Source organism: Erpetoichthys calabaricus, chromosome 1 (genome assembly GCF_900747795.2).
Source record: "Erpetoichthys calabaricus chromosome 1, fErpCal1.3, whole genome shotgun sequence".
Classification (NCBI taxonomy): domain Eukaryota; kingdom Metazoa; phylum Chordata; class Cladistia; order Polypteriformes; family Polypteridae; genus Erpetoichthys; species Erpetoichthys calabaricus.
In genome coordinates this window covers 149,756,550-149,781,806 of record NC_041394.2, presented here as the reverse complement: position 1 = coordinate 149,781,806, position 25,257 = coordinate 149,756,550, and the positions used below count along the sequence as shown (strand labels likewise).

The window sequence follows — 25,257 nt, the reverse complement described above, 5'->3', positions numbered from 1 at the left end:
CCCAAGGCGTTCCCAGGCCAGTCGAGAGACATAGTCCCTCCAGCGTGTCCTGGGTCTTCCCCGGGGCCTCCTCCCGGTTGGACGTGCCTGGAACACCTCACCAGGGAGGCGTCCAGGAGGCATCCTGATCAGATGCCCGAGCCACCTCATCTGACTCCTCTCGATGCGGAGGAGCAGCGGCTCTACTCTGAGCCCCTCCCGGATGACTGAGCTTCTCACCCTATCTTTAAGGGAAAGCCCCAGACACCCTGCGGAGGAAACTCATTTCAGCCGCTTGTATTCGCGATCTCGTTCTTTCGGTCACTACCCATAGCTCATGACCATAGGTGAGGGTAGGAACATAGATCGACTGGTAAATTGAGAGCTTCGCCTTGCGGCTCAGCTCCTTTTTCACCACGACAGACCGATGCAACGCCCGCATTACTGCGGATGCCGCACCGATCCGCCTGTCGATCTCACGCTCCATTCTTCCCTCACTCGTGAACAAGATCCCGAGATACTTGAACTCCTCCACTTGGGGCAGGATCTCGCTACCAACCCTGAGAGGGCACTCCACCCTTTTCCGGTTTGAGGACCATGGTCTCGGATTTGGAGGTGCTGATTCTCATCCCAGCCGCTTCACACTCGGCTGCGAACCGATCCAGAGAGAGCTGAAGATCACGGCCTGATGAAGCAAACAGGACAACATCATCTGCAAAAAGCAGTGACCCAATCCTGAGCCCACCAAACCAGACCCCCTCAACACCCTGGCTGCGCCTAGAAATTCTGTCCATAAAAGTTATGAACAGAATCGGTGACAAAGGGCAGCCCTGGCGGAGTCCAACTCTCACTGGAAACGGGTTCGACTTACTGCCGGCAATGCGGACCAAGCTCTGGCACTGATCGTACAGGGACTGAACAGCCCTTATCAGGGGGGCCGGTACCCCATACTCTCGGAGTACCCCCCACAGGATTCCCGAGGGACACGGTCGAATGCCTTTTCTAAGTCCACAAAACACATGTAGACCGGGTTGGGCAAACTCCCATGCACCCTCCAGGACCCTGCTAAGGGTATAGAGCTGGTCCACTGTTCCGCGACCAGGACGAAAACCACACTGTTCCTCCTGAATCCGAGGCTCGACTATCCGACGGACCCTCCTCTCCAGGACCCCTGAATAGACTTTTCCAGGGAGGCTGAGGAGTGTGATCCCTCTGTAGTTGGAACACACCCTCCGATCCCCCTTCTTAAAGAGGGGGACCACCACCCCGGTCTGCCAATCCAGAGGCACTGTCCCTGATGTCCATGCGATGTTGCAGAGGCGTGTCAGCCAAGACAGTCCTACAACATCCAGAGCCTTGAGGAACTCCGGGCGTATCTCATCCACCCCCCGGGGCCCTGCCACCAAGGAGTTTTTTGACCACCTCGGTGACCTCAGTCCCAGAGATGGGGGAGCCCACCTCTGAGTCCCCAGGCTCTGCTTCCTCATTGGAAGGCATGTTAATGGGATTGAGGAGGTCTTCGAAGTATTCCCCCCACCAACCCACAACGTCCCGAGTCGAGGTCAGCAGCGCACCATCCCCACCATATACAGTGTTGACACTGCACTGCTTCCCCTTCCTGAGACGCCGGATGGTGGACCAGAATCTCCTCGAAGCCGTCCGAAAGTCATTCTCCATGGCCTCCCCAAACTCCTCCCCACGCCCGAGTTTTTGCCTCAGCAACCACCAAAGCCGCATTCCGCTTGGCCTGCCGGTACCTATCAGCTGCCCCCGGGGTCCCACAGGACAAAAGGGACCTGTAGGACTCCTTCTTCAGCTTGACGGCATCCTTCACCGCCGGTGTCCACCAGCGGGTTCGGGGATTGCCGCCACGACAGGCACCGACCACCTTACGGCCACAGCTCGGTCAGCTGCCTCAACAATAGAGGCACGGAACATGGCCCATTCGGACTCAATGTCCCCCACCTCCCTCGGGATGTGGTCGAAGTTCTGCCGGAGGTGGGAGTTGAAGCTACTTCTGACAGGGGGGCTCTGCCAGACGTTCCCAGCAGACCCTCACAACACGTTTGGGCCTACCACGCCTGACCGCATCCTCCCCCACCATCGAAGCCAACTCACCACCAGGTGGTGATCAGTTGACAGCTCCGCCCCCTCTCTTCACCCGAGTGTCCAAGACATGTGGCCGCAAGTCCGACGACACGACCACAAAGTCGATCATCGAACTGAGGCCTAGGGTGTCCTGGTGCCAAGTGCACATATGAACACCCCTATGCTTGAACATGGTGTTCGTTATGGACAATCCGTGACGAGCACAGAAGTCCAATAACAAAACACCGCTCGGGTTCAGATCAGGGGGGGCCATTCCTCCCAATCACGCCCTTCCAGGTCTCACTGTCATTGCCCACGTGAGCATTGAAGGTCTCCCAGCAGAACGAGGAAGTCCCCAGAAGGTATGCCCTCTAGCACCCCCCTCCAGGGACTCCAAAAAGGGTGGGTATTCCGAACTGCTGTTCGGTGCATACGCACAAACAACAGTTAGGACCCGTCCCCCCCACCCGAAGGCGAAGGGAGGCTACCCTCTTCGTCCACCGGGGTAAACCCCAATGTACAGGCTCCAAGTTGGGGGCAATAAGTATACCCACACCTGCTCGCGGCCTCTCACCGGGGGCAACTCCAGAGTGGTAGAGAGTCCAGCCCCTCTCAAGGAGATTGGTTCAGAGTCCAAGCTGTGCGTCGAGGTGAGCCCGACTATATCTAGCCGGAACCTCTCAACTTCGCGCACTAGCTCAGGCTCCTTCCCCTTCAGAGAGGTGACATTCCACGTCCCAAGAGCCAGTTTCTGTAGCCGAGGATCGGACCGCCAAGGTCCCCGCCTTCGGCCACCACCCAACTCACACTGCACCCGACCTCCTTGGCCCCTCCCATAGGTGGTGAGCCCATGGGAAGGGGGGACCCACGTTGCCTCTTCGGGCTGTGCCCGGCCGAGCCCCATGGGTGCAGGCCCGGCCACCAGGCGCTCGCCATCGAGCCCCACCTCCAGGCCTGGCTCCAGAGTGGGGCCCCGGTGACCCTGTCCGGGCAAAGGAAAACGCCGTCCAAAATGGTTTTTCTTCATAGGAGGTTTGTTTAACCGCTCTTTGTCTCATCCCTCACCTAGACCAGTTTGCCTTGGGTGGCCCTACCAGGGGCATAAAGCCCCGGACAACAGAGCTCCTAGGATCATTGGGACACGCAAACCCCTCCACCACGATAAGGTGACGGTTAAAGGAGGGGGAATTAACATTTATTTAATAGTAAATAGTTAATTGATGTAACTTTTTAGCTAATAACAGTTCAAAGTAAAAAAAAATGTATTACCTATTAATTCTGCCACACTAACTTGGTGTGGAAATGAACAGGGTAATACTGACTACTGCTATCGCTGAGTCAATGTGCTTTAAACAAATTTACAGTGGATTAACTGCTCCCTCTGATGGTCAATAACTGTAACTGCTCCGATAAATAAACCAGAGCAATTCAATTTTAAATGTCTGGCTTGCAGGTTCAGATTTTTATCTCAAAAATGCTTGTTTGCCGTGCTCTGAAAAGATCCGATTTAAGCAGTATATTGAACTGTAACATGGCATTTGAAAACAATGTTGGGGCATTATAGAATCCATAAGACAGAGAATAATGTTATCAATTTTCATCTTTCATATCAAAAGTATTAACGTCCACAACAAATTAAATACCCTCACCAAATCATGTTATCACCAGAAGTTCATTTGCCAATTGTGTTTGAGTTTTTGGCCATTTGTATTGCCAGCTTTCAAATGTGAAATCTAAATTTATTCTTGTCATATGCCTTCACAATGTTAAAAACATTTTTAGTAGATTCTTTCAAAAGGTGAGATTATGATTGATTGTTTAATGTCCTCACTTTTTTTTTACCATAGGAGCATCCTAAATTACTTTTCCTGTACATGGCCATAAGCTGCAAAAATTCAAGCTTATTTCTGGAGATGTGTGGGTGCTTCAAGATGCAGAAACTCCAACCACTAATGGGCAATGAAAAGTGAATCATTGTGGTGTTGCAGTAATTCCACTTAAGAGAAACAGTGCTCTTTTGAATTGTAACTTTCACTGAGGACTTATTTAACTCTTTACTGTTTCTTTGATTGAACCTTTCATTTTTTATGAACACTTTTTTAATTAGTTCAAAAAAATGGCAGAAAGGAAACAGGTTTAAAAAAAACAGGCAAAACACCCCTCAGTGCACATTGCCCACCTCAACTACTGTATGTGATGAAAGATGAATAGAAAATGCAATAAAAGAGAGGCACAAGGATATTTATAATGAAGAGAAGCAGATGCACCTCAATCCATATACAAAAAAATAAAACAAAACAAAAAGATTGCTGGAGAAGCCTGGCGGCTGACACTAAGCATTTCACTTGTTTCTAAACCCTGGCCATTCTTTCCACAACCAGCTTCAGAGCAAGGTCCCTCCTTACTGATATTAGAAATGAATGATCTGCTGACTGACAGTTCTGAGAGTTTGAGAAAAAGGAGAACTCACAATGATCAGAAAAGAGAGGGACACATGGGGTTTCTGGTAAAAGTCCGATGCCAACCCGGCCACAGCGGTACCCAGGAAGAAAAGCCTCTGTTGTATAGAAGTGGACGGGATAGCAGAGAAGTCCAGGAAGAGAGAGATAAAACGTGAGAAAAGAATAAATACAGAAAGGATCAAGAAAAGAGTACAAGAGACAAAGGACCAAATGAAAGAGTCAGATGGACTTTTATTTCATTAAAAATGCACTGTAATAAAGCTTTCACTTTTTTTGTGAAATTTTTGGAAAATGTGTGTCATAACTTTCAGAACTGATATCTGTCGTTTGTCTTTATTCAGTTTATTCAATGTGATAAGAAGACTACTTGATTGTTTCAGTAGACACTAGGTCATATTGCACTTTCTACAATGGCCTTTAAATCCGCCATGTTGATTCAATAAAGCAGTTCAGTTTTTGTCTGTCTTGTGAAAAACTCACTATCTTTAAATACGTTTTTTGCAGCCAAGGCACATTTATATGGGTGGCTGCCCCAAACCTTTATAATGTCTGTCGTTCTTGTGACACCAGTAACTTTGATCTTCTGCCTGCCTATCAAATGCAGCTCCTTTTCTAAATTCTTATGTTTGTATCATTTATGGCATCCATGTCATTAGTTCAAACGCCATTTACCTGAAGGTTGATAGCATTTATTCTTTATAATCTTCACATATATTAGTTAAAACAATTCAGTCTCATATAATTGCTTTCCTCTAACATTTTTTTTAGTACTTTTATGGTTAGCTTACCTGAAGCAGCAAAAGAATGGTGCTGCTGTATGAACAACTTACACATGTGTGCCCTTTCCATGGCACTGTACTGAGGGTACGAGTGGATGTCAATTATCACATTTGTTGTTTATGAAATATTTTTGTAACAATGAATCATATTCAGAAATAACAATGTAATTCTGCTTGTGAGCTACATTAAATACATGCTTTTTAACAGCACTTTACAATGTTGTATAAGTAAAGGAAGAAAATACACAAAATGTACAAGTTGGTGTAACTCATGTCAAAGTGAAATTGAAAAAGTAAACAAGTTTGTAGTTGAAGTCACACAGAATGTTTCTCTGTTTTATGATGTCAGAAAAGTTTGCAGATTCTCTAATGTTTTTCATAGTGAGATTTTGAAATTTAAAAACTGTACAGTACGATCAGTTCAAGATATCTCTCAAAGGAAAAATGACCTGTCTCAATAAAATCAGTCTGAGGGGAAGTTGAGTTGTTTCATAAGGACTGACAGAAAGACAGGAAAGGCTACTGCGGCAGGAGCTTCTTGCATTGTATACAAAACACACCTAAAAACAATTCTTTGGGATAATGGTTCAAAGCGCTTTGGACATTCTACTACTTGCAACTGCAATAATTTTATTGTGTTTCGAAACTCCTTACAGTTTATATTTTATTTTTCAGGGTAAATCAGCAAAAGTGGGCCTCAGAATGCAAACATAATAAAAGAATCCAAATACGAGTAGGAGATTTAATGTCAGAAAACATGTTTGTAATGACGGTCAACCTTTTAGAAAAATGTGAACTTGCAACACACAAAATCAAATTAAAGTTCAAGTTTTTCATTTATTTTGAATAAAGAATTGAAATGCATTGACAGAAAAATATAAACATTTTTTTCAGCTTTAAAAAAAAATCTTGCTTCAAGTTAAAATCTTAGTATATAATTCATTGATTTTAAATTTAGTTGGTCATATGACAGTCACGGTTCCACAGCAAAACATCAGTCCCACTCTAAGTAATTATAGATGTAATAATTGTAAAGAATGGGGAAATGGCTATGAAAAAATATTGACAGTGAAAATAAAGCAGTACTTGAAAATTATGCTATAAGATGGTCCTTGCAATGGGTATTGAAAATGTAGGAAATCGGAGGGTGCTTAATTTGAAATTTTGGGTTCTGTCTAAAGGAAAAGAACAGAAAATAGATCACCATTGCTGTTCTAGTGGCTGCGGCACCTTTCAGTTGAGCAGTGGACCTAGAAAAATTTATCTGAAGGTGAATACGGGCCTCATGTTATTCATCTTTATGGTCTAATGTTTTATTTGACTGGTTGTCCTCATTTGCCTTCATTTGTACCATTTTGATAGTTTCTGTCTCCTCTTGTCCATGAGCTTCCTCAGCAGTGTTTTTCTGTGAGGACTTTGTATTTTGCACGTAGCAGTACTATAGCAGCAATCTGAAAAAAGGAAGCTAGTTCCTGACAAGGCAGACATCAGTCCAATAAAAATATACCTATAAAACAAATTAAATGATATTATTAGTTATCTACAAACCTTTAATTACTTATAACCATACATCAGCAGGCAGCCAGGATGTCATCCACTGTAGCTTAAGACTGCCTTCTATTAACTAAGTGTGTGATAACATACAATATCCTTTTATTACTTCTCTATTGATTATTGAAGAGTAGTAAATCATAATATTTTTTTCTCTTTGAAGTGCTTTATTTACCCAATAGGAATTCCATGTGGTATAATTTACTCTAAAATGTGAGTAAATAAGTGCCTTTCAAGACACCAAATGTGCAAGACAGCCATGTTAAAAACTGACACTCCACAGTGTGTGAGCATAAATGTGTGGATGGAACCTGACTACATGTCTTTTTCTTTGCTTTCCAAACAGTCTGAGCTCCTAGATATAAATATGGTGAAAAATATAATCTTGTACTTATACTTGTCTGGAAAAGAATGAATAACTCAAAGGTATTGATTTTAGATGGGCTAAATTCATTAAAAAAATAAGAGTATTAGTCTTCAGAATTTTAATTTCTGAGCTTTCTAAAATTTACTTCTTTCAACTTAGGAGATAGAGGTATGTCTAATTTTTCTGTTCTTTCTTAAACACTATTGATTTTTATTTTCATGCTTTATATATTTTATTGTTAAAAAATTGTGATGTCTTTTTTCATAGGTGGCAGCATCTTTCTGATAGAAAAGGATTCATTGCAAGTCTTGCGCGGCTTGGCATTTATCTTGCCACTTTAGATACAAAATGTCCATCCATCCATTTTCCAACCCGCTGAATCCGAACACAGGGTCACGGGGGTCTGCTGGAGCCAATCCCAGCCAACACAGGGCACAAGGCAGGGAACCAATCCCAGGCAGGGTGCTAACCCACCGCAGGACACACACAAACACACCCACACACCAAGCACACACTAGGGCCAATTTAGAATCGCCAATCCAATTAACCTGCATGTCTTTGGACTGTGGGAGGAAACTGGAGCGCCCGGAGGAAACCCACACAGACACGGGGAGAACATGCAAACTCCACGCAGGGAGGACCCGGGAAGCGAACACAGGTCCGCAGATCTCCCAACTGCGAGGCAGCAGCGCTACCCACTGCGCCACCCGATACAAAATGTGGCTGTACAATAAGTGGTGTCTGAACTTTAAGATCTTTTAAGGAGATGAGAGACTACTGCTCAACCAACTACAAAACCTAATTAGAGAAACATTGTGTTTGGCTTCATTTAGTTTTCACTGTTTTCAAGCATTATGATTACATGGTTAGCGGGTTGGACAATGACTGGCTGACTGACTGATTCTCCATGTTAACAATGACCCTGGAAATATGTCTTCAAACCTTTAAATGCCAGTCAGTCATTGTCTAACCCACTTAGACCTGAACAGGGTTGCGGGGGGAGCTAGAGCCTATCTCAGCCAGCACAGGACGCAAGGCAGGAACAAACTCTGGACAGGACTCCAGTCCATCGCAGGGTGAACACCCACAAACACAACCACATCCACATACTAGGTACAATTTAGCATTGCATGTCTTTGTACTGTGGGAGGAAACCCACACAGACATTGGGTGAACATGCAAACTCAACACAAATTAAATGTTTAAACATCTTTGTACCTGTCACACTAAAATTTTGCCATTTTGGACTTCCATTCTGTCCGTGTGAACATATCTGCTACCTCTTACTTGCTTTACTGTACTTGTTAGTGCTTAAACTCTAGGGCAAACCATGCTCTCAATATGGAGGCCTGTATAAAAGTCCAAGGATTTGAAAGCTACAGAAGAAGGCAGAGTCATTAATGAATAGGGCTGCCTAATTCTGGAATTTTCTGCCTAACAACCTTAGAGAAGCCTTAGCATTTATTTGGTGCTTACTCAATCAAGGCTTATTATTAATAAAATTCATTATTAATGTTGTTTTTAGTATTATGATTAAGGCTCAATCAAGGTTCATAATGCTTCTTCATATTGATTACTAATAAAGTAAATTGTTTTCACTATTACTATGGCATTCCCATTTTCTTTCTTCTTTCTATGTTGGCACTTTCTCTGAATTGGAGAGGAGGTGTTATTAAAAATAATTAACCTGTTCTTAAAATTCTAAGTGCTAATTGCACTTGCCTGTGATATTGAAATGCCACTCTTAATGACACATTAATACCAATATTCATTTTAATTTTGGCAATTCTGCTAAGTCTACCAAGTATTTAATTTCCAGCTATAGCCACATTAGCTGAAATCTACTGAGTGCCACTAAATCACAACAAACATATTGTTGCTTTACTTTCTTTCAAACATTCTCATGCTAAAATAATACTGAAATATGTTGCAATCTGGTTTTTGATCTACGTCTTCTTAATCCTCTATGCTCTTATCTATATTTGATACATTTAATTTTCTTTACTAAAGTTCCAAACATATAGTGGAGGATCACCAACTACTTAGGGCTCTCAGTTACAGTTCAAGTTCTAAAGCCATGTATCCATTATGTCCAGTGGGGGTGTGCTCTTATTAAAATGACATTGATACAAATATGAATAAATATTGTGCTTTATAGATCTGAAGTTTTTAAATTGTTTTAATCCAAAGACCCAAATAAATAAATTAGTAGCATACTGGGGGAAAAAAGGTGCAGTTTCAAAGACTGCCGCTAAATAATCCCAAGGTACTCCAATTACCACTTTGAATATAAATTTAACGACAGAAGGTGGGTCTATAATTCAAAAGCTTGAGCAAGTGATGTCATTTCATTTTGATTCTCAAGTTTTTTTTTTAGGAAGTGTTTTATTGAACAATATATTTTATTAAAAATGTATTAGTTGCCTGACATTTTTATCCAATGCAACTTACAATATTTAAGATAAAATTGGCTATTTTTCTTTTTTTGTTTTTCCAGCTGTAGCATAGGCAGATGAAGTGCCTTGCTCATTGTCACACAGTGTCTGCAGCATTATTTGAACCCACAACTGTGACACCCTGTGTAGTGAAAAGGGTGGCACCAGACTACACTCTTGGAATCTTGTAGTTAGGGAAGGAACGGGATGAGGGGACTTGAGAGATGTCACAAAAAGTTGGTATTCCCAAAAACAATAGTGGGTTTTATTTACAGGTGCACAAAAGCACAAAAAATAATGTCCCAATCAAGAAGAGTGAAGATTATTTACAGTGATCTTTTTTCTAGTCCCGAAATGAAAATAATCAAAGACAAAAATTGTATTGTACACAAAAACAGTAGTCTTCCTAAATAAAAAATAAAGAAAAAACTGCACCAAAAAAAGTCCAATGAATCCCCAAAAAATTGCACCACAAACTTAAAATACATAAACACCTCCACCAACAATACTACAACTAGGATATAATTATGTCTATACTTATATACACAAGAAAACATTTACAAACAAGCCACTAAGGTTGGTATACTTTGAAGCATAAGTTACACTAACCACACTCGCCACAGGACTGAGTCCAAAGATGACCCCTAGAGCCAGGAAGTGCCTTTTATATTGGGGACCTAAACTTTCAGCCAATCCTGCATCCCGCCACACTGTTTCTCCAACAGCGACTGACGTCAATGTGTTCTGTGTACGTGCTACACTCAACCCCTGCAAGGCATGTATTAAATGGGCTGGCTGCCTCATGCGCACGTAAGTGGGCATAAGCTCACCTACAATGTGCTTCACTCGGACAACCCAATGCCTTACCTGGAAAGTAAGTTACTTTACCTCAAGACTTTTTATTGGAATCCCCTTCTCAAAACAAATGCACGCATGTTGGAACGAAAATGCTCCATACTTCCTGCTTTGCTCATGACAGGGGCTATAGATACACTCGCCTTTTTGACGGGAAGATACATGGTGTCCACCAGGCCTGAAATGGACACGCACTCCAACCCGACGCTGACTCTGCCAAAGCCAAAGTAAAAAATCCTTGCAAAAAGTGCACTCCAGCACTTTGATGATTTAAACAGGTTAGTCTTTTAACTTTACTAAAAGTCAATTGATTGTACACTGTTCTTAAACCTTTTTTCTTTAAAGTGGCAATGCTTGGCAGGAAGATTACCACAACAACCTATGGGTTAGAGGACCAATGTCCAAAGCCTTATCTATGATGCCACACTACCTACCATCGTGCCACACTGCCTGTTATATACACTGTATATACAAGGTTTAGGATGTTGTATCATATGACTGAATGACTTGACATGTGGATTATGTGACATGAGTAACGTGAGATTTTTTCATGAATGTTATTGATCTTGTTTGTTGCTATCCTACATTGGTTACCATAGATGCCTAATCTATCAGAAACTTTTTTTTTTATCTCTATTTTGCAAGAAAACACAAGATTAAAAAACTCCTCAACCATCATGGCAAAATATATAGCAAGAAATACATATAAACTTAATCATTTTTAGGTGGAGTATTTTTTTCATGAAATTCAAATTCTGTTTCAGATAATAAGGTTTTCAAATGACATAGATCGCCGCAATGACAGCAGAGCCATACATAGACAAATAACAATGGCAATATAATTAAAAATAGTAACCATTTTTGTTTATATGCAAGCATATTCCTCACGTGAACATTACTACAACTTAAAAGGAAATAATAAAACAATAATTAGCATTAAAAATGAAATAGATTCCTGAAATATTTCACTGCCAGTGTACATGCTTAGCCAGTCTTTAACATTAAAATGAACATGTCTTACTCAGGATGTAGTCCACACATAGACAAAGGCTAAAATGTCTCATTCATACTACTTATGGTACTTACCTATAAGCTTCAATGTTGTACAACCTGCAGGCTCCTTTGCCTCCACACTTTTTAATGCCCCATTTCAAACATGTGGTGTCAATCAGCGCTCCAAAGTAAACAGGTGCAGGAATCCCACCTGAAATATATTTTAAACAAAAACATTTGGAAAATCTGCTCAAAGATGAGAAGGCTAGGAAAAATATAAATAGTATAATAGCAAAATTTCATTTGTCTTCCATTACCATGGGAAAAACAATTTGTGCACAATATCCATCACCATATTTGTGCTCTATCTATCTATCTATCTATCTATCTATCTATCTATCTATCTATCTATCTATCTATCTATCTATCTATCTATCTATCTATCTATCTATCTATCTATCTATCTATCTATCTATCTATCTATCTATCTATCTAGATGTAGTACCTTTATTCTTTTTTATTAATGGACAAACATTTTGCCCTGTTTGAACTCAAAGTACAGAAATGCCTCCTCAGTAAGCAGAAGACAATTCAAATGACAGAAACTATAGCTAAGAGGGATTTATACTGAAGGTCTTGCCCCCATGTGTTTTTGACAATTGACCTATCTAGTATTCATTATGGTATTCACAAAACAGGTAGCAGCTCTAGACTGGAAGTTGGTGCCATTATTTTATGTTATCTTTTTATTTTCTTTCATTCAACTAAGGTAGCATAGTATTACGTGCTGCTGTATCAAATTTCTATGAGACTGAGTTCAAATCTTTGGAGTTTGCATATTATCTCCTCATCTGCATGGGGCACATCTTTGGGAAGTGGGAAAGAAACTCATACATGCACAGGCAGAGTGTGTAAACTCCACCCGGACAGTGACAAAACACATGGAGCAATGAATCACAAGTACTAACCACAGTTATGTCCATGTTTCATTATGCATTAATTATGTTACCATAATTACCTCCAATGTAAACATTTTATTGCAAGTTTTAGGTCATAAAACATTAAATGAACTCTTACCAAGTGTTCTTATGACTAAATTTTGTAATCCAACAGCAAGGGACTTTAGTTCAGGGCTGATGCACCTGAAAAGATAGGTGAAAGGATGATTACACACTAGTAAACTCATGCATTTAAGGAGTCTAATTATTTGTCATTTTCCTATTACATTTTATATTTCCACTAGATCTGACATTAAAAGCTTCTTTTTCAAAATAACTGTTTTCCAGCAGCTCCAAACTTGATTATGCAATGCTTAGAAAATAAAGAATGAATTACCTATCTGAAACTCACATAAATGATGAACTCTAAAATATCTATTGCAGTGTAGTAATTTCTGAATACTGAATGATACAGAATGAACATCTGAAGTTCAATAGTACTAAAGATCTATGTAACGAATGCAGTGATTTAGTTGCATTTTGTTTTGAACTCACCTAATAATGACCATGTATCCCGGAGTGCCTCCTACTGAGTTTATAAAAGCCCCTATCGTTGTTATCACCATGTAGACAATAAAACTCACACTGCACTCTTTTTTTCTTGGGCATTGACCTAAAATAGCAGACGAATTTCTGGATAAAAGTGGTGCTGAAGCCACACAGGTACAATTATGGTAAACCTAGAAAGAAAGAAATACATGGTTTTTATTATGTATTAAAATCTCTCTCTCTATAAAATCCATCTGTCTGTCTGTCTATATGCCTGTCTGCTTTTCACAAGAGAACTACTTAACAGATTTAGATTGGGTTTTTTTCTATAATTTGCTTGAACATTCATGATTTTCTGACTTCTCTCATTGTGCTAAGTATTATAGTTCGGTTGTGGCACAAATTTATTTGTGCAAATCTGAAAGATAGGCTGCTGGCCGAGGGAAGGGGGAGGCGGGTGGGACCAACCTCACTCGCATGGCAGCCTCCGTTTGAGTCGATCTAGCTCTCGCCACGTGTTGGAGCGTACCTTGCCTCCGCTTAGCTAGCAATACCTGTTTGTTCAACAGACATTATCATCTAGAGGTTGTTAAAGAGTAACATTTGACGTTTTTGAGAGAGAGATCACAGCTACATGTGTTTTAGAAGGTACCTGCTCATTGGCAGACATATCACAACCACCTGCTCTTCTCCCCACGCGGGGGACACTCTCCCATCAGAACTGAACATGATCAGACACAGTGGCAACGTTTGACATTTGAGCGTACCCACCTTCCGCTTGGCCAGAGATACCTTGCCAATTTTTTACATTTTTGGCCAAGAATTACATTCTCACCCCTGATAACAAAACCAAAAATATTGTACATCAAGAGACCCTCGGATACGAAAGCTATCAATATAAATTCTTTTCAATACAAATTACATTTTTAAAAAATTTTTTAATTGATTTTTAAAGTTTGTCCTGTTTCACTACTACATGGGTGGAGCCACGAGGGGAGAGTTAGTATTTTATATTCATCAAAATATTTTAAAATCTTTTAATTTACACTATTGGCCTGAACCACACTATGTAACTCTAGAAGAACAGAAGAATACTCAGTTCATCGAGCTTTTTTATATGATGCCTTTCAAATTGTACTTCTGACATTTTCATATATATTACACAATTATACAAATAATTTTTACTGGATATATCAATTAATTATATATTACTTTTGGAAAAAATATGAAACAATAAAACACATTAGCTTCAAAACAATAAAACATATAATAAACAATAAAAACAATACAACTGTATAATGTGAATCTGAATATGAAACAAAGCTCAGCTGTTATCGCTCCCCCTGCATTATTCTCTGAATACTCTGACAGTTTTAAATTAAACTTTTAACAAAACATGTGAAGTGCAAATATCACAAATATCAAATATCTGACTGACAGATTGAAGTGAATGGCACCTTAAACACATTCCTAAACTTAACAATTTTTTTTAAATGGCATAATCAGTATCACGTGCAATATGTGGTTACTGATTAAGTAAGTTCATGCTGGTAAAATAACCAGGATACATCCAAAACATGATCAATCTACAGATCCATCCTATTGTATATCATGAACGTGCACTACATTAATCTGGAATGAGAGCCAGATCAATCCATTAGGAAGCATAGGTTGCCTTGGGTGCCATCATCTGAGGAGTGCTATTTATGAAAGTTAAGGGGTGTGCACTCTGGACACTGAGGGGGAGACCCCTACCGCATACCCTTCTGTCTTTGAACCCTGATAACACTGAGTGGGCACTGTTACACACTGGAAGCCGTTTTTTGAAAGTAAACGTGCACACTCTGTATACCAAGATGGCGAGCACTACTGAAAGTGTGCAGTATATACAAAAAGGGGCACATATCTCTTGAAGTTATAGAGAATGTGTGAAGATATTTAAACAATGTTGCCTATGAGATACATCTTTTCATGTCATCAATTTTCAAATCTGTGAAAGGACTTATTCAGCAGGATAATGCATCATATCAAAAAACTAGGAAAACTGTCCATTGGTTCCAGAAGTGCGATGGTGAGTTCAGCTTCAATTTAATTCAGTGGTCAACCTAGTCACCAGATCTAAGTCCAATTGGGTGTCTGTGGGATGAGGTGCAAGGACCTGTTGGAATATAAATCATTTAATCGAATAGCTTATACCACCTGTCACAATCTTTGGAGTCAACATAGTCAAGCATTCCTGTGCAATACGTGTACTTTGAACATCTTGTTCAGTCCATGACATAAATGCAATTTGGGGACAAGCTATTAACTAGGTGCACCTAATAAAATTAACTAGTATACATGCAACATATTTTTACTTTGGCTATATTTATGTAACTCAACAATGGAATGCACTATAAAACCTCTTAAGACAGTCTTACTGATTTATTGCAAAGAAACAAAACATTACAGTTCATTTGATTCTAAACTGGCGCTCAGGTTATCCATGTCATTTTCCCAGGTGAGAACTGTTTAAAAAACTGGAGGCAGCAGTGACCTATGGTCCTAGCGCATGGTGATGAGACTTCAGGTCATTTAACTATTGCAGACCTGAATCCCCTATTGTTTTGTAAATCACAATTCTAACCCCACTTGATTTTTTAATTAATTCATTAAGATGGCAACCCCCACCCCTGAACCTCTTAGACCAGAAAAATGCAAGAAGCTATGCCAAATGAATGCTATAACAGTTTTATCATATTTTTAAGGCACTAGCACAATAGCACTAGCACACACTAAAAAAGACTAAATGAGAATACAAAGCATAATACCCTAATATTTTTCCTGCTTAGCCTAGATCTTGAATAGTATCTTTAAAATGTAAGTGGTAAAGAAAAATAACTGTTTTACAATAATGAAGTAGCCATGGCTCAGATTCTGTCTTTCTCTTCTGTTTTCAGGGTCAAATGCTAAATCAATCAATTGAACTGTCTCTTTTTAAATTATATGCCTTCCAAGTATCACTGTGTACTCAAATGCCCTTTTAGTTCAACTGTGTGTTGAAACACCTCCTTATCTTTAGGGCCCATTAAAACCTAAGCATTTTTCTAGAATTTTAGCACTAGACCAGAACGTTTCTAATTACTTGAAAAGTTGTTTCCCATTCTTTCAGTGAAAATATTCACACAAAAGCATTTTAGCAACAAATGGTTTAGAAAACTCTTGTATGCAGCAGTTTTTAAGAATTTCAGCCAAGCACTTCTTCCATTTAAATCAATAGCAACACTCATAAAACAATGATAAAATAAAACAAAGAGCATTTTGGAAGTGTTTTTTAAAGGATGAAACAGGTCACTAAACCTATACTACACATGTATTGTCGTGCACACTCATGCTGCCTAGTGGCAGCAATCAAGGGAGAAGTATACATTTCATTTTAATCAGGCTAAAGTTTAGTACGGATGTTTTAACATACAGGCAGAATGGTAGCACAGAGCTGGAATTCCTTCCTTACATTACCATTTATATGGGGTTTGCATGTTCAACCTGGGCATTTCTGGATTTATCAGTAGGCTACTGGTGAGTTGTTGTTATTACCTCTTTTAATACTGAACAATGTAAATGTGTCAGTAATGAAACAACACACCACTTTAACTTAAGATTACAAAATATCCTCTAAGTTTCAGAAGCTGTGTCTCTCTGACCAAACAGTAAACTTTGTATGCTGGAAAGGACTCACTCATGATCCAAACAGGATAAAAAGTACTCTCTGATCTAACACACCTAAATGGAATGGAATATGGAACCAATGAAGGAAGATTTTCAAGGCAGAGAAGCTTTTATCTGTTACTCCTCTACGTGATAATAACTTTTTTCAACCCTCTCAAACCTGCACAGTATTTAATATTAAAAAAATGTCCAGGATTAAAACACTTAGAGAACTGTATATAGATAATGTTTTTGCATCTTACGAACAATTACACTTCAAATGTAAGTTTCCAGCAACACAATTGTTCCACTACTTACAAATCAGAAATTTTTCTAAAATAAACCTACCTGTTTTTCCACACCTCACACCCATTCCTATTCCAGAAGAATTATTTATCAGTCTTACAGACTCAGATAGCATCTCTACAATTTATAAAAATATTTTAAAGTCTCTTCTTTTCAAAGATGCCAGAGTACAGTGTTGAAAGGATATGTCACTTAATATTTTAGAAAAGGAGTGGAAGGCAGCCATGCACAGAATACACTCGAGCTCCATACAGTATGTGCAAAGCATTCAGTCAATGCTTAAAATCTTTTATCAAGCACATTTATCTCATTCAAAATTGTCCAAACTTTTCCAGGGCAAAATTCAACTTGTAACTGTTGCAATCAAGTTCTAGCCTCACTGGGCTACATGTTCTGGGCGTGCACCAAATTAACAACAATTTGCAAAAAAATTTTTAAATGCCTTTCAGACAGCCTTGGTGTTACAATCACTCCTAACCCATTAATAGCTGTGTTGGGTGTACTAACAGACAGCCTTAAAGTGGAGAAGAACAAACAAACTGTAATTTCCTTTACTACACAACTAGCATGTAAACTTTTCTTGCTCAATTTGAAGAATTCCACTCCACCACTCTTACGTCAGTGGGTAACCAATGTTCTATACTACTTGAAATTGGAAAAAAATCTAATTCTCACTTAGAGGAACTGTTCAAAACTTTTTCTTAAATATGTCAGGATCTAATTAGTAACATTTTAGAATAAGCTTCCATTTTGGGGAAAAGGATACCCTTCTTTTCTTGCTCCTTTTATAGAGTAGCTTCAGTTGCTGGTTCCTCTCTTTTTCTCTTGGGTGGGGGTTACATTTTGCTTTAAATTGTTAAATTTGACTTGACTGTATTGATTATCATCTGTTTGTAATTAAAATCAATAAAAAAAGAAAAAAGAAGAATCTGTAGTTTGAGAAACAGTAGTTTTGGTCCTCGGTTGACATCATCTTTCTATACTCAACAAATAGCAATGTCCTCTGCAACAGTTAAATCCTAAAATCCTAAAGGTGGCAGTTATTAAATCTCTGCTCAAGAAAAATAATTTAGATTCTCTCGTCTTTGACAACTTAAGACCTATTTCTAGCCTGCCTTTCTTAAGTAAAACTTCAGCAATTAAATAATTACTTAAGTAAACATTCTATTCTTGATAAGTTCAGGTCTTAGAGCAAATCATAGTACAGAAACTGCACTGGGTAAAGTAGTATATGACTTGTGGGTTAATTTGTTCTCTTAGAGTTAAGTGCAGTCAATTCCACAGTATTCTAATAAATCGCCTTAGACAATGGGTGGGCATCTCCGGCGCTGTGTTAAATTGGCTTCAGTCCTATTTAACAGTTAAAAATTATTTTCTAGTTCTAGTGATTGTAGTTTGAAGGTCCATGATATTGTATACTGTGCACTTCAAGGATCTATTCTGGACCTGCTACTTTTTTCCACGCATATGCTTCCATTAGGCCAGATTATATCAAAACACAAAATGAACTATCACAGCTATGCAGATGACACACAGCTTTATTTATCCATAGCGCCTTATGATCCTGATGCTCTTGGCTCTCTGATACAATGTCTTACTAGTATTTCTGAATCAGTGAGTAGTAACTTTCTCAAATTAAATAAGGAATAAAGAGGGTGTTAAAAATAAACTAGATCCCTTAGCAATAAAAGTTAAGGTGGAATTAACAAATTTAGGTGTAATTATGGACTCCACTTTTTCACTTAAGCAACACTGCAAAAGTTAGGCTGCTTACAACATTGCAAAATGCTGAGAAGTTATTCTATGCTTTGTTTTTAGTCGACTAGATTACTATAATGCCCTACTAAGTGTTCTACCTAAGAAAGCCATCAATCATTTGCAATTAGTGCAGAATAAACTTGCAAGAATCCTAACTAAAACAAATGAAAATCTGAGCACATCTCACCAGTTTTAGTTTTGCTACATTGGTTACGGCAGTGCAGTATTCTATTAAGAATGTTCTTTCCTTGTGTTCTGCTATCAAAACTATCCATAGGTCTCATGTAAAAAGTACTGCACAACATTATTCTTTACTTAATATAAATATTTTCTATTGAGCATTCTTTTTAAAAAAGTACATTTGAAGACAAATAATGTATGTTATAAGTGCTTTTAAGGTTAGCATTTTAAAAAGTAATTAATGCCTTACGGTGCTTTTCCCAGCTCCAGAGGAATACTTGCAGCCAGCAAGGCAAGGAGACACATATGTAATTCCATTGTAAGCACAAACAGGGTCCCACTGCTTCAATGAGCAAGCACAGTCATTATTACATTGGGATAGTAGTGTTGTTTCACTGTAGGAAAGCTGAGGTTTCCTAAAGAGAGTAAAAGAAATGCATTCTTTGTGAATTAAATTTTAGAGCTTACAAAATTTATTGAAAAGGTAATAGAATATGCTGGGATTTTATATGCCATGGTTTTTGTTTGAAACCTACTTTAACATGCAAGAAGCCAGAATTCTTTTCTCTTTTGTTTTCATGTATATTTTTATGTATGCCATTTTCAGTGTAATACAATTAACACAAAGATTTTTGTTCTTCCAAGTTTCCAATCTCCATGGTGCTGAAAGCCTAGTTGTCCAATTCATCCAATCTTTAACTTTTTCATTTTTACAATTGCAGCTGATCTAGTTTTAACCTGTGTTTAGGCTTCAGAACTGAATGTGCAATGTTATGGTTTAAAACATAATTGAATATATAATCTGGCGATTTTATAATCCAGCTCTTTAGCCACAAGGTCACTGTCTAGAGCAAAGACAGTGCTTCTAAAAGCCTACCTCGAGGTAATATTAAGTATTTCCTATATGTCTAAAGTAGTTTTAAATCTACTGCATGACCTCACTGCCTGTTATAAAATATGCACAAATAATATAATGAAGTTGGGAAGGAAACACCTGCATGATTATGGCATCAGTCAAAATGTTTTAGATAGAATTACAGAGTTTCTCACTTTTAAAAAGAAAAAAATCAATGAATTATAAGTATCAGGTAGTACTGTAGCCTAATTGTTAAGATGTTGAACAAAAAAGATGCCAGTTCAATGATCTCATTAACTAATTTAGGTGACCATGAGCTTTAAAGTAACTGAACTCCACAAGAAGAAATATGCAACATTTCTACTTATTATTTAAGTCAACTCACATAACTCAGTGTTGGCTTAATCAATATATTTGACTTAAAAATACTGAAACTAAAGAAACTGAATATTTTCTAATTTTCTATCTTTATTTCAAATAATTATTGTTTGCCTCACTAATAATGCTTTAGTAACACAAAGTTGTATGACATTAGATACTTGTATTTTTATGAAGGAAGGGGAAGGAGACATGTCTTATGTTGAGGAATATCACTTGTCAGAAATAAGGGCAGAATGGTGGTACAGTGCTGGTGACAGTCCGAGAAGACTGAATTAGAATCCGAAAGCAGTAACACTCTTTGTGTATTTTATATGTTGCCTTCATAACTGCATGCTTTTCTTGCAGGTATTCTGGGTTTCCCTCCCACAAGCCAAAGGCAAGTGTTAGTTTGACTGGCAACTGTAAACTGACCCAATTTAGGTGACTGCAAAGGGATAATGACCAATCCTGCTTCAAACTTACTGTAGCCTTAACCAGATAATCAGAACTTAATTGCTTCACTTTTTTCCTGTAATACTGATTATGGAGATGGAACTTGTCTGAAATTTTTTGACAGCAGATAATCAAAAGGAAACACAACAAGTAGATATGCAGTACTAGGTGACACCCTAAAGCAACCATACAATCATTCTTGGGTCTCATACAAAGTTTCATAAAGGAGAAAGAGAAAATCTATGAAAGGAGAAGAAAGAAAGATGATTCTCTAGGTTAAGGATGTGTTTGAAAAGTAATCAAATTAGTCAGCTAAATAAAAAAGTAGTTTATTTGCTTATTTGACTTATTACATATTTGTACCCTATCACATGACTGTGTGGCCAAAAAAAGGTACTGAATAAATCATCCATCCATTTTTCTAAACCCACTACTTTTCATTTACAGTTCTTCCAGCAAGGCAGAGACCAACCCAGGATTGGGTGTAAATCTATTCCACTGCCACACACAGGTCAATTCTATTCAATATAACATCAACAGTTTGACTTACATGCATACAGTATGTTTGGTGTGTGGGTAGAAACCAAGGAAATCCCAATGAACTTCAAACTAATACGAGACTAGGCAGACAATCAAAGTTAGTTCAGCGGAACTCATGATGTCTAAACTACTGAATTTAACTATTGATTCTGCATAATTAAGTTCTCTCTATTTATTGAAATTTTTGAGGGCTTTCATTAAAAAGATAAAAATACATACCCATCATATGTTACCGTCAAACCAGCAACATTTGAGTTATCACATGTAATGCCCATTTGCGATATCAAAAAAACATAAACCCACTAAGCTGGCTCCAAAGGATAACTGTGCTGCCCCAACTACAGACAGCTTATATTTTTTCATTATAAGTCCGCCCGTGAAGATTCCAGCAGACACCACAGGTAATTGTATTATTCCTAAAAATACAGATACAAATACATTATTAAATTTGGTTCAATCTTTATTAAAAAATAAAATGTTTTAAAAATATCAGTTTTGCTTTCCTATTTAATGTCAGAAAAAGCAAATTATACATATGATTTTCATCACATTTTTATTATATAGAGTTGATGCACAAGAGCAGCCAAATCTGAGCTCTAGTTTTGAAACTTTCAGCCTGAAAACATTGTTGACATTGAAATAAAACAGGTTCTGTAAGACACAAATATAGCTTAACTTTTTGATGCACAAAAGTAGATAAGGAAACCATCTGCCTGGATGTGTCTTTGCTTAACAACGTGATTATCCTGTGAAAGAGCTTTTCTGTGTTATAAATGCTTTCTTTTGGAAAAAGATTTTTGATATGCAAGACTGTGCATGGAGACAATGTACTGCTGACTCTCGGAATATTCTAATTGAAATATAAACTTGGTCCAAATAGATGTTGTAATTTCTTTTTTTTAAGCAATTGGAATAATCTCAAATTTATATGTATTATACAACTTTTTAAATTGCAGCACTGAAGATGAAAATTTTTGTAACAGCTTTTTATAAGATTTTTTTTAAGTGATAATGGGGATATTGAGTGCTGGGGAAGTTGCAAGATTCAAAGACCCAGGCATCAAGAATCAAGCCTTGCCAAATGCTCACTCTGCCATTTACCTGTCTTTTCCCAAATTCTATCTAACAAAATGCTTCACAGTACTGTAAACTAGAAAAATGATATTTATTAAAAAAGACTGACAGAATACTGTTCAGCTTTCTATCTTCAGTCAAGTCAACATAATTGGCTGCTGGTGCACCCAAATACATATTTATGTTTTATTAAATTGGTTTAATGGCTTGCTTAATTATTAACTAATTCATGAAAATCTGTCTTATCTTAGCAAAAAACGTTACGCAAAATGACACCTTTTATTGGCTAACTAGAAAGATTACAATACGCAACCTTTCAAGGCAACTCAGGCCCCTTCTTCAGGAAAGATGTAATCAAAAAGGTATTGCAAAAAGGTACTGTTTTGCTGTCATTATTAATGAGATTTCTTAAAATGTACTCAGGTTCAAGTTTACTGTCATATGTTTAGGGCACAGTAAAATTCCTGCATTATTGACTAAACTGTAGCAGACCACAAATCTCGAGTTCTGTGATCAGGAAGTATAACTAGCTAAAACTGCCCCTTACCTTGAAAGCTAAAGTGCTGAGTATTGAATATTAACAGTGATACTGATACACAGGTAATATTTACTACAAACATTTTAATTTTCCACATATATATAAATATATAAGTGTTGTATAGAGGCTAATTCAAATTTTAAATTAGAATAGCCCAACTCTCATCTTCTGGATTCAAAACCTGTTTATTTAGATTTTCTTTCTGGTTCAAAATAACTTAAAAACTGTATTTTTCTGAATCTCCTAATCTTACTGTTAACCTTGTCTTTACAGCAACCATTGCAATTGTACCATTACTGAACTATTATCTAGGGCAGGGGTAGGCAACGTCGGTCCTGGTGAGCCGCAGTATGTGCAGGTTTTTGTTTCCAACCCAGTTCCTTAACGAGAACTCAATTATTGCTGATGAAGCACATATTGCTTAAGTGACATTTGATGCTTCATTTTAGTGGTCTCGCTTGTTAAGGTTCTCCAACCTTAATTGCTTATTTCAATCTTAAACTGCTGCATTCAGTGTTTTAAATTGCTCCTTATTAGCAATTAAGATGTAAAAGACAAAGCAGCCAGCGTTCTCCAGCTAGCTTTTTTCCAATTACATCTGTGTGTGTTCATCATGCACTGTTTGATTTAATAAAACACTTATAGAAAAATGTGACAGACTGAAAATGATCTGTTTTAGGCTTCAAATCATTTGGATGATATCTTTGGAAAGGAAAAAAATCTACGATATAAGAGCCTTACATTGCACAGACTAACAAGCCATAAAATTAAATAAGGTCTGAGATTGGCAATGATTGGTTTCTAATTAAGCAATTGGGTTGGAATGAAAACCTGTAGCCACTGCGGCTCACCAGGACCGACGTTGCCTACCCCTGAATTGCAATTAAAAGAGTTGGTCTATCTAACACCACACAGTGCAAGTGAAGTACAGCTTTTGCATATGTAGTGATTTTATTTCTAACATGTCATTCTTTTATATCTTTAAATCCTATTAATGTAGCAGAACATTAATGCTGGAAAATATGCTGAAAAATAAAATGTGCACTAGACTGTCTTTTGTAGGACAAAGTGGGCATTGGCCATTTTTCTATGCTTTTTAGTGCTACACAAGCCCTTTTAAGACAGCAGATTTAATAGGATACAAAAATTTAGTTGCACACCCCCACCAGTATTCCTGAATAAATGGCTGAACTGCAGGTTGTAGCATTACTTGAGCCCAAAATGGACGTTGATTTTAGGTTTGTAACTGTTAAGTGATCTCTGGCTGGATGTGATGGCCAATTGTGTGTGCTTGAAGTGTGCTTCAATTACCTTGATATAATTCTAACAGCTGGAAAACCCTCAAACATAGAAAGGTAAGGAAAATAAAGTGGGAGTCAAATTATGTTGACTAAATTTCATCCACTGTATTTCATTTTGCCACTCACAAGTACCATCAGAAATGTCGACTGAGAGCATTGAGCAGCGGTTTTGCCGACTCTTGTGCAACGCCGGAGCGAGGTGAATTGCTAGGTCGCCACGTTACGGTCAGAGCACAAGAAGAGGTGGAGGAGGCAGCGAGCCTGCTAGATACTTTATACTATATATTTCAACTGCCAAGAGCCAGGGTCAGGAATCTATGGATGCCTCACTGAACTTGCAGAGGTGCAGGTGCAGCTGGACGAGCTTCAACTCCGGCTAGATGAAATGACTGAAGGGGTGGTAGCTCGGGAAGAAGCTCTGCATGGATACATGGATTCGGCGGTGGCTGATTTGCGTGAGTGGGTGCATGTACGTCTAAGAAGTCTGGAACAAAAGCTGGTAGACTATGAGGGGCCAAACAGGCCAAAAATCATATATTTTTGTACGTAAAGTATTGGTTTACGCATGAACATTATTGGTTTATGGATGATTACTATCGGTTTGCGTGCATACTTAATTGGTTTGCGTGCGAACAATACTGGTTTCATTCATATGAACAATATTGGTTCGTGTCCGTATATTATCGGTTTGTGCGTGAACTATATCCGTTTGTATATGCATAGCACTGGTTTGCATATGAACTATATTGAATTGAACTTTATTACTGGCTCACGTGCGTTTGCTATCGGTTTGTGAAGGAATTGCATTGGTTTGCGTGCGTATGCAATCGGTTTGCGTATCAACTATATTGGTTTGTGTTCGTATACTACTGGTTTGCTTACGTATAGCACTGGTTTTTCATATGCACTATACTGGTTTCACGTGGGTAATATATCGGTTTCGCATATGAACGCTATTGGTTTTGTGTATGCACTACATTGAGTCCTTGTCAGTCTTCTACCGGTTTTATGTGTGCGTACTATGCCGGCTTTGTGAAAGTAACATGCTGGATTTATGTGTGCACTATATCGGTTTTGCGTATGAAACATACTGGTTTGCGAACTCACACTATCGGAATGTTGTGTATGAACTATATCGGTTCTGCGTGCGTACTATATTGGTTGTTCACGTGATCTTCAGTGGAAATGGGCGGGGCAAGAAACAGGAA

At 38.5% G+C, this 25,257-nt stretch overlaps 1 protein-coding gene across 1 annotated transcript in view; it reads right to left on the bottom strand.

Annotated features, from left to right (window-relative positions):
- Window positions 1-6,125: 6,125 nt before the first annotated feature.
- Window positions 6,126-25,257, bottom strand: part of LOC114655896 (solute carrier organic anion transporter family member 1C1-like) — a 97,406-nt gene continuing 78,274 nt past the window's right edge. The window contains 7 exon segments of the mRNA XM_028807195.2: window positions 6,126-6,815; window positions 11,603-11,720; window positions 12,587-12,651; window positions 13,003-13,187; window positions 19,178-19,343; window positions 21,356-21,414; window positions 21,416-21,552. Of these exon segments, the coding sequence (XP_028663028.2) occupies window positions 6,650-6,815; window positions 11,603-11,720; window positions 12,587-12,651; window positions 13,003-13,187; window positions 19,178-19,343; window positions 21,356-21,414; window positions 21,416-21,552 (896 nt within the window). The 3' untranslated portion in view covers window positions 6,126-6,649.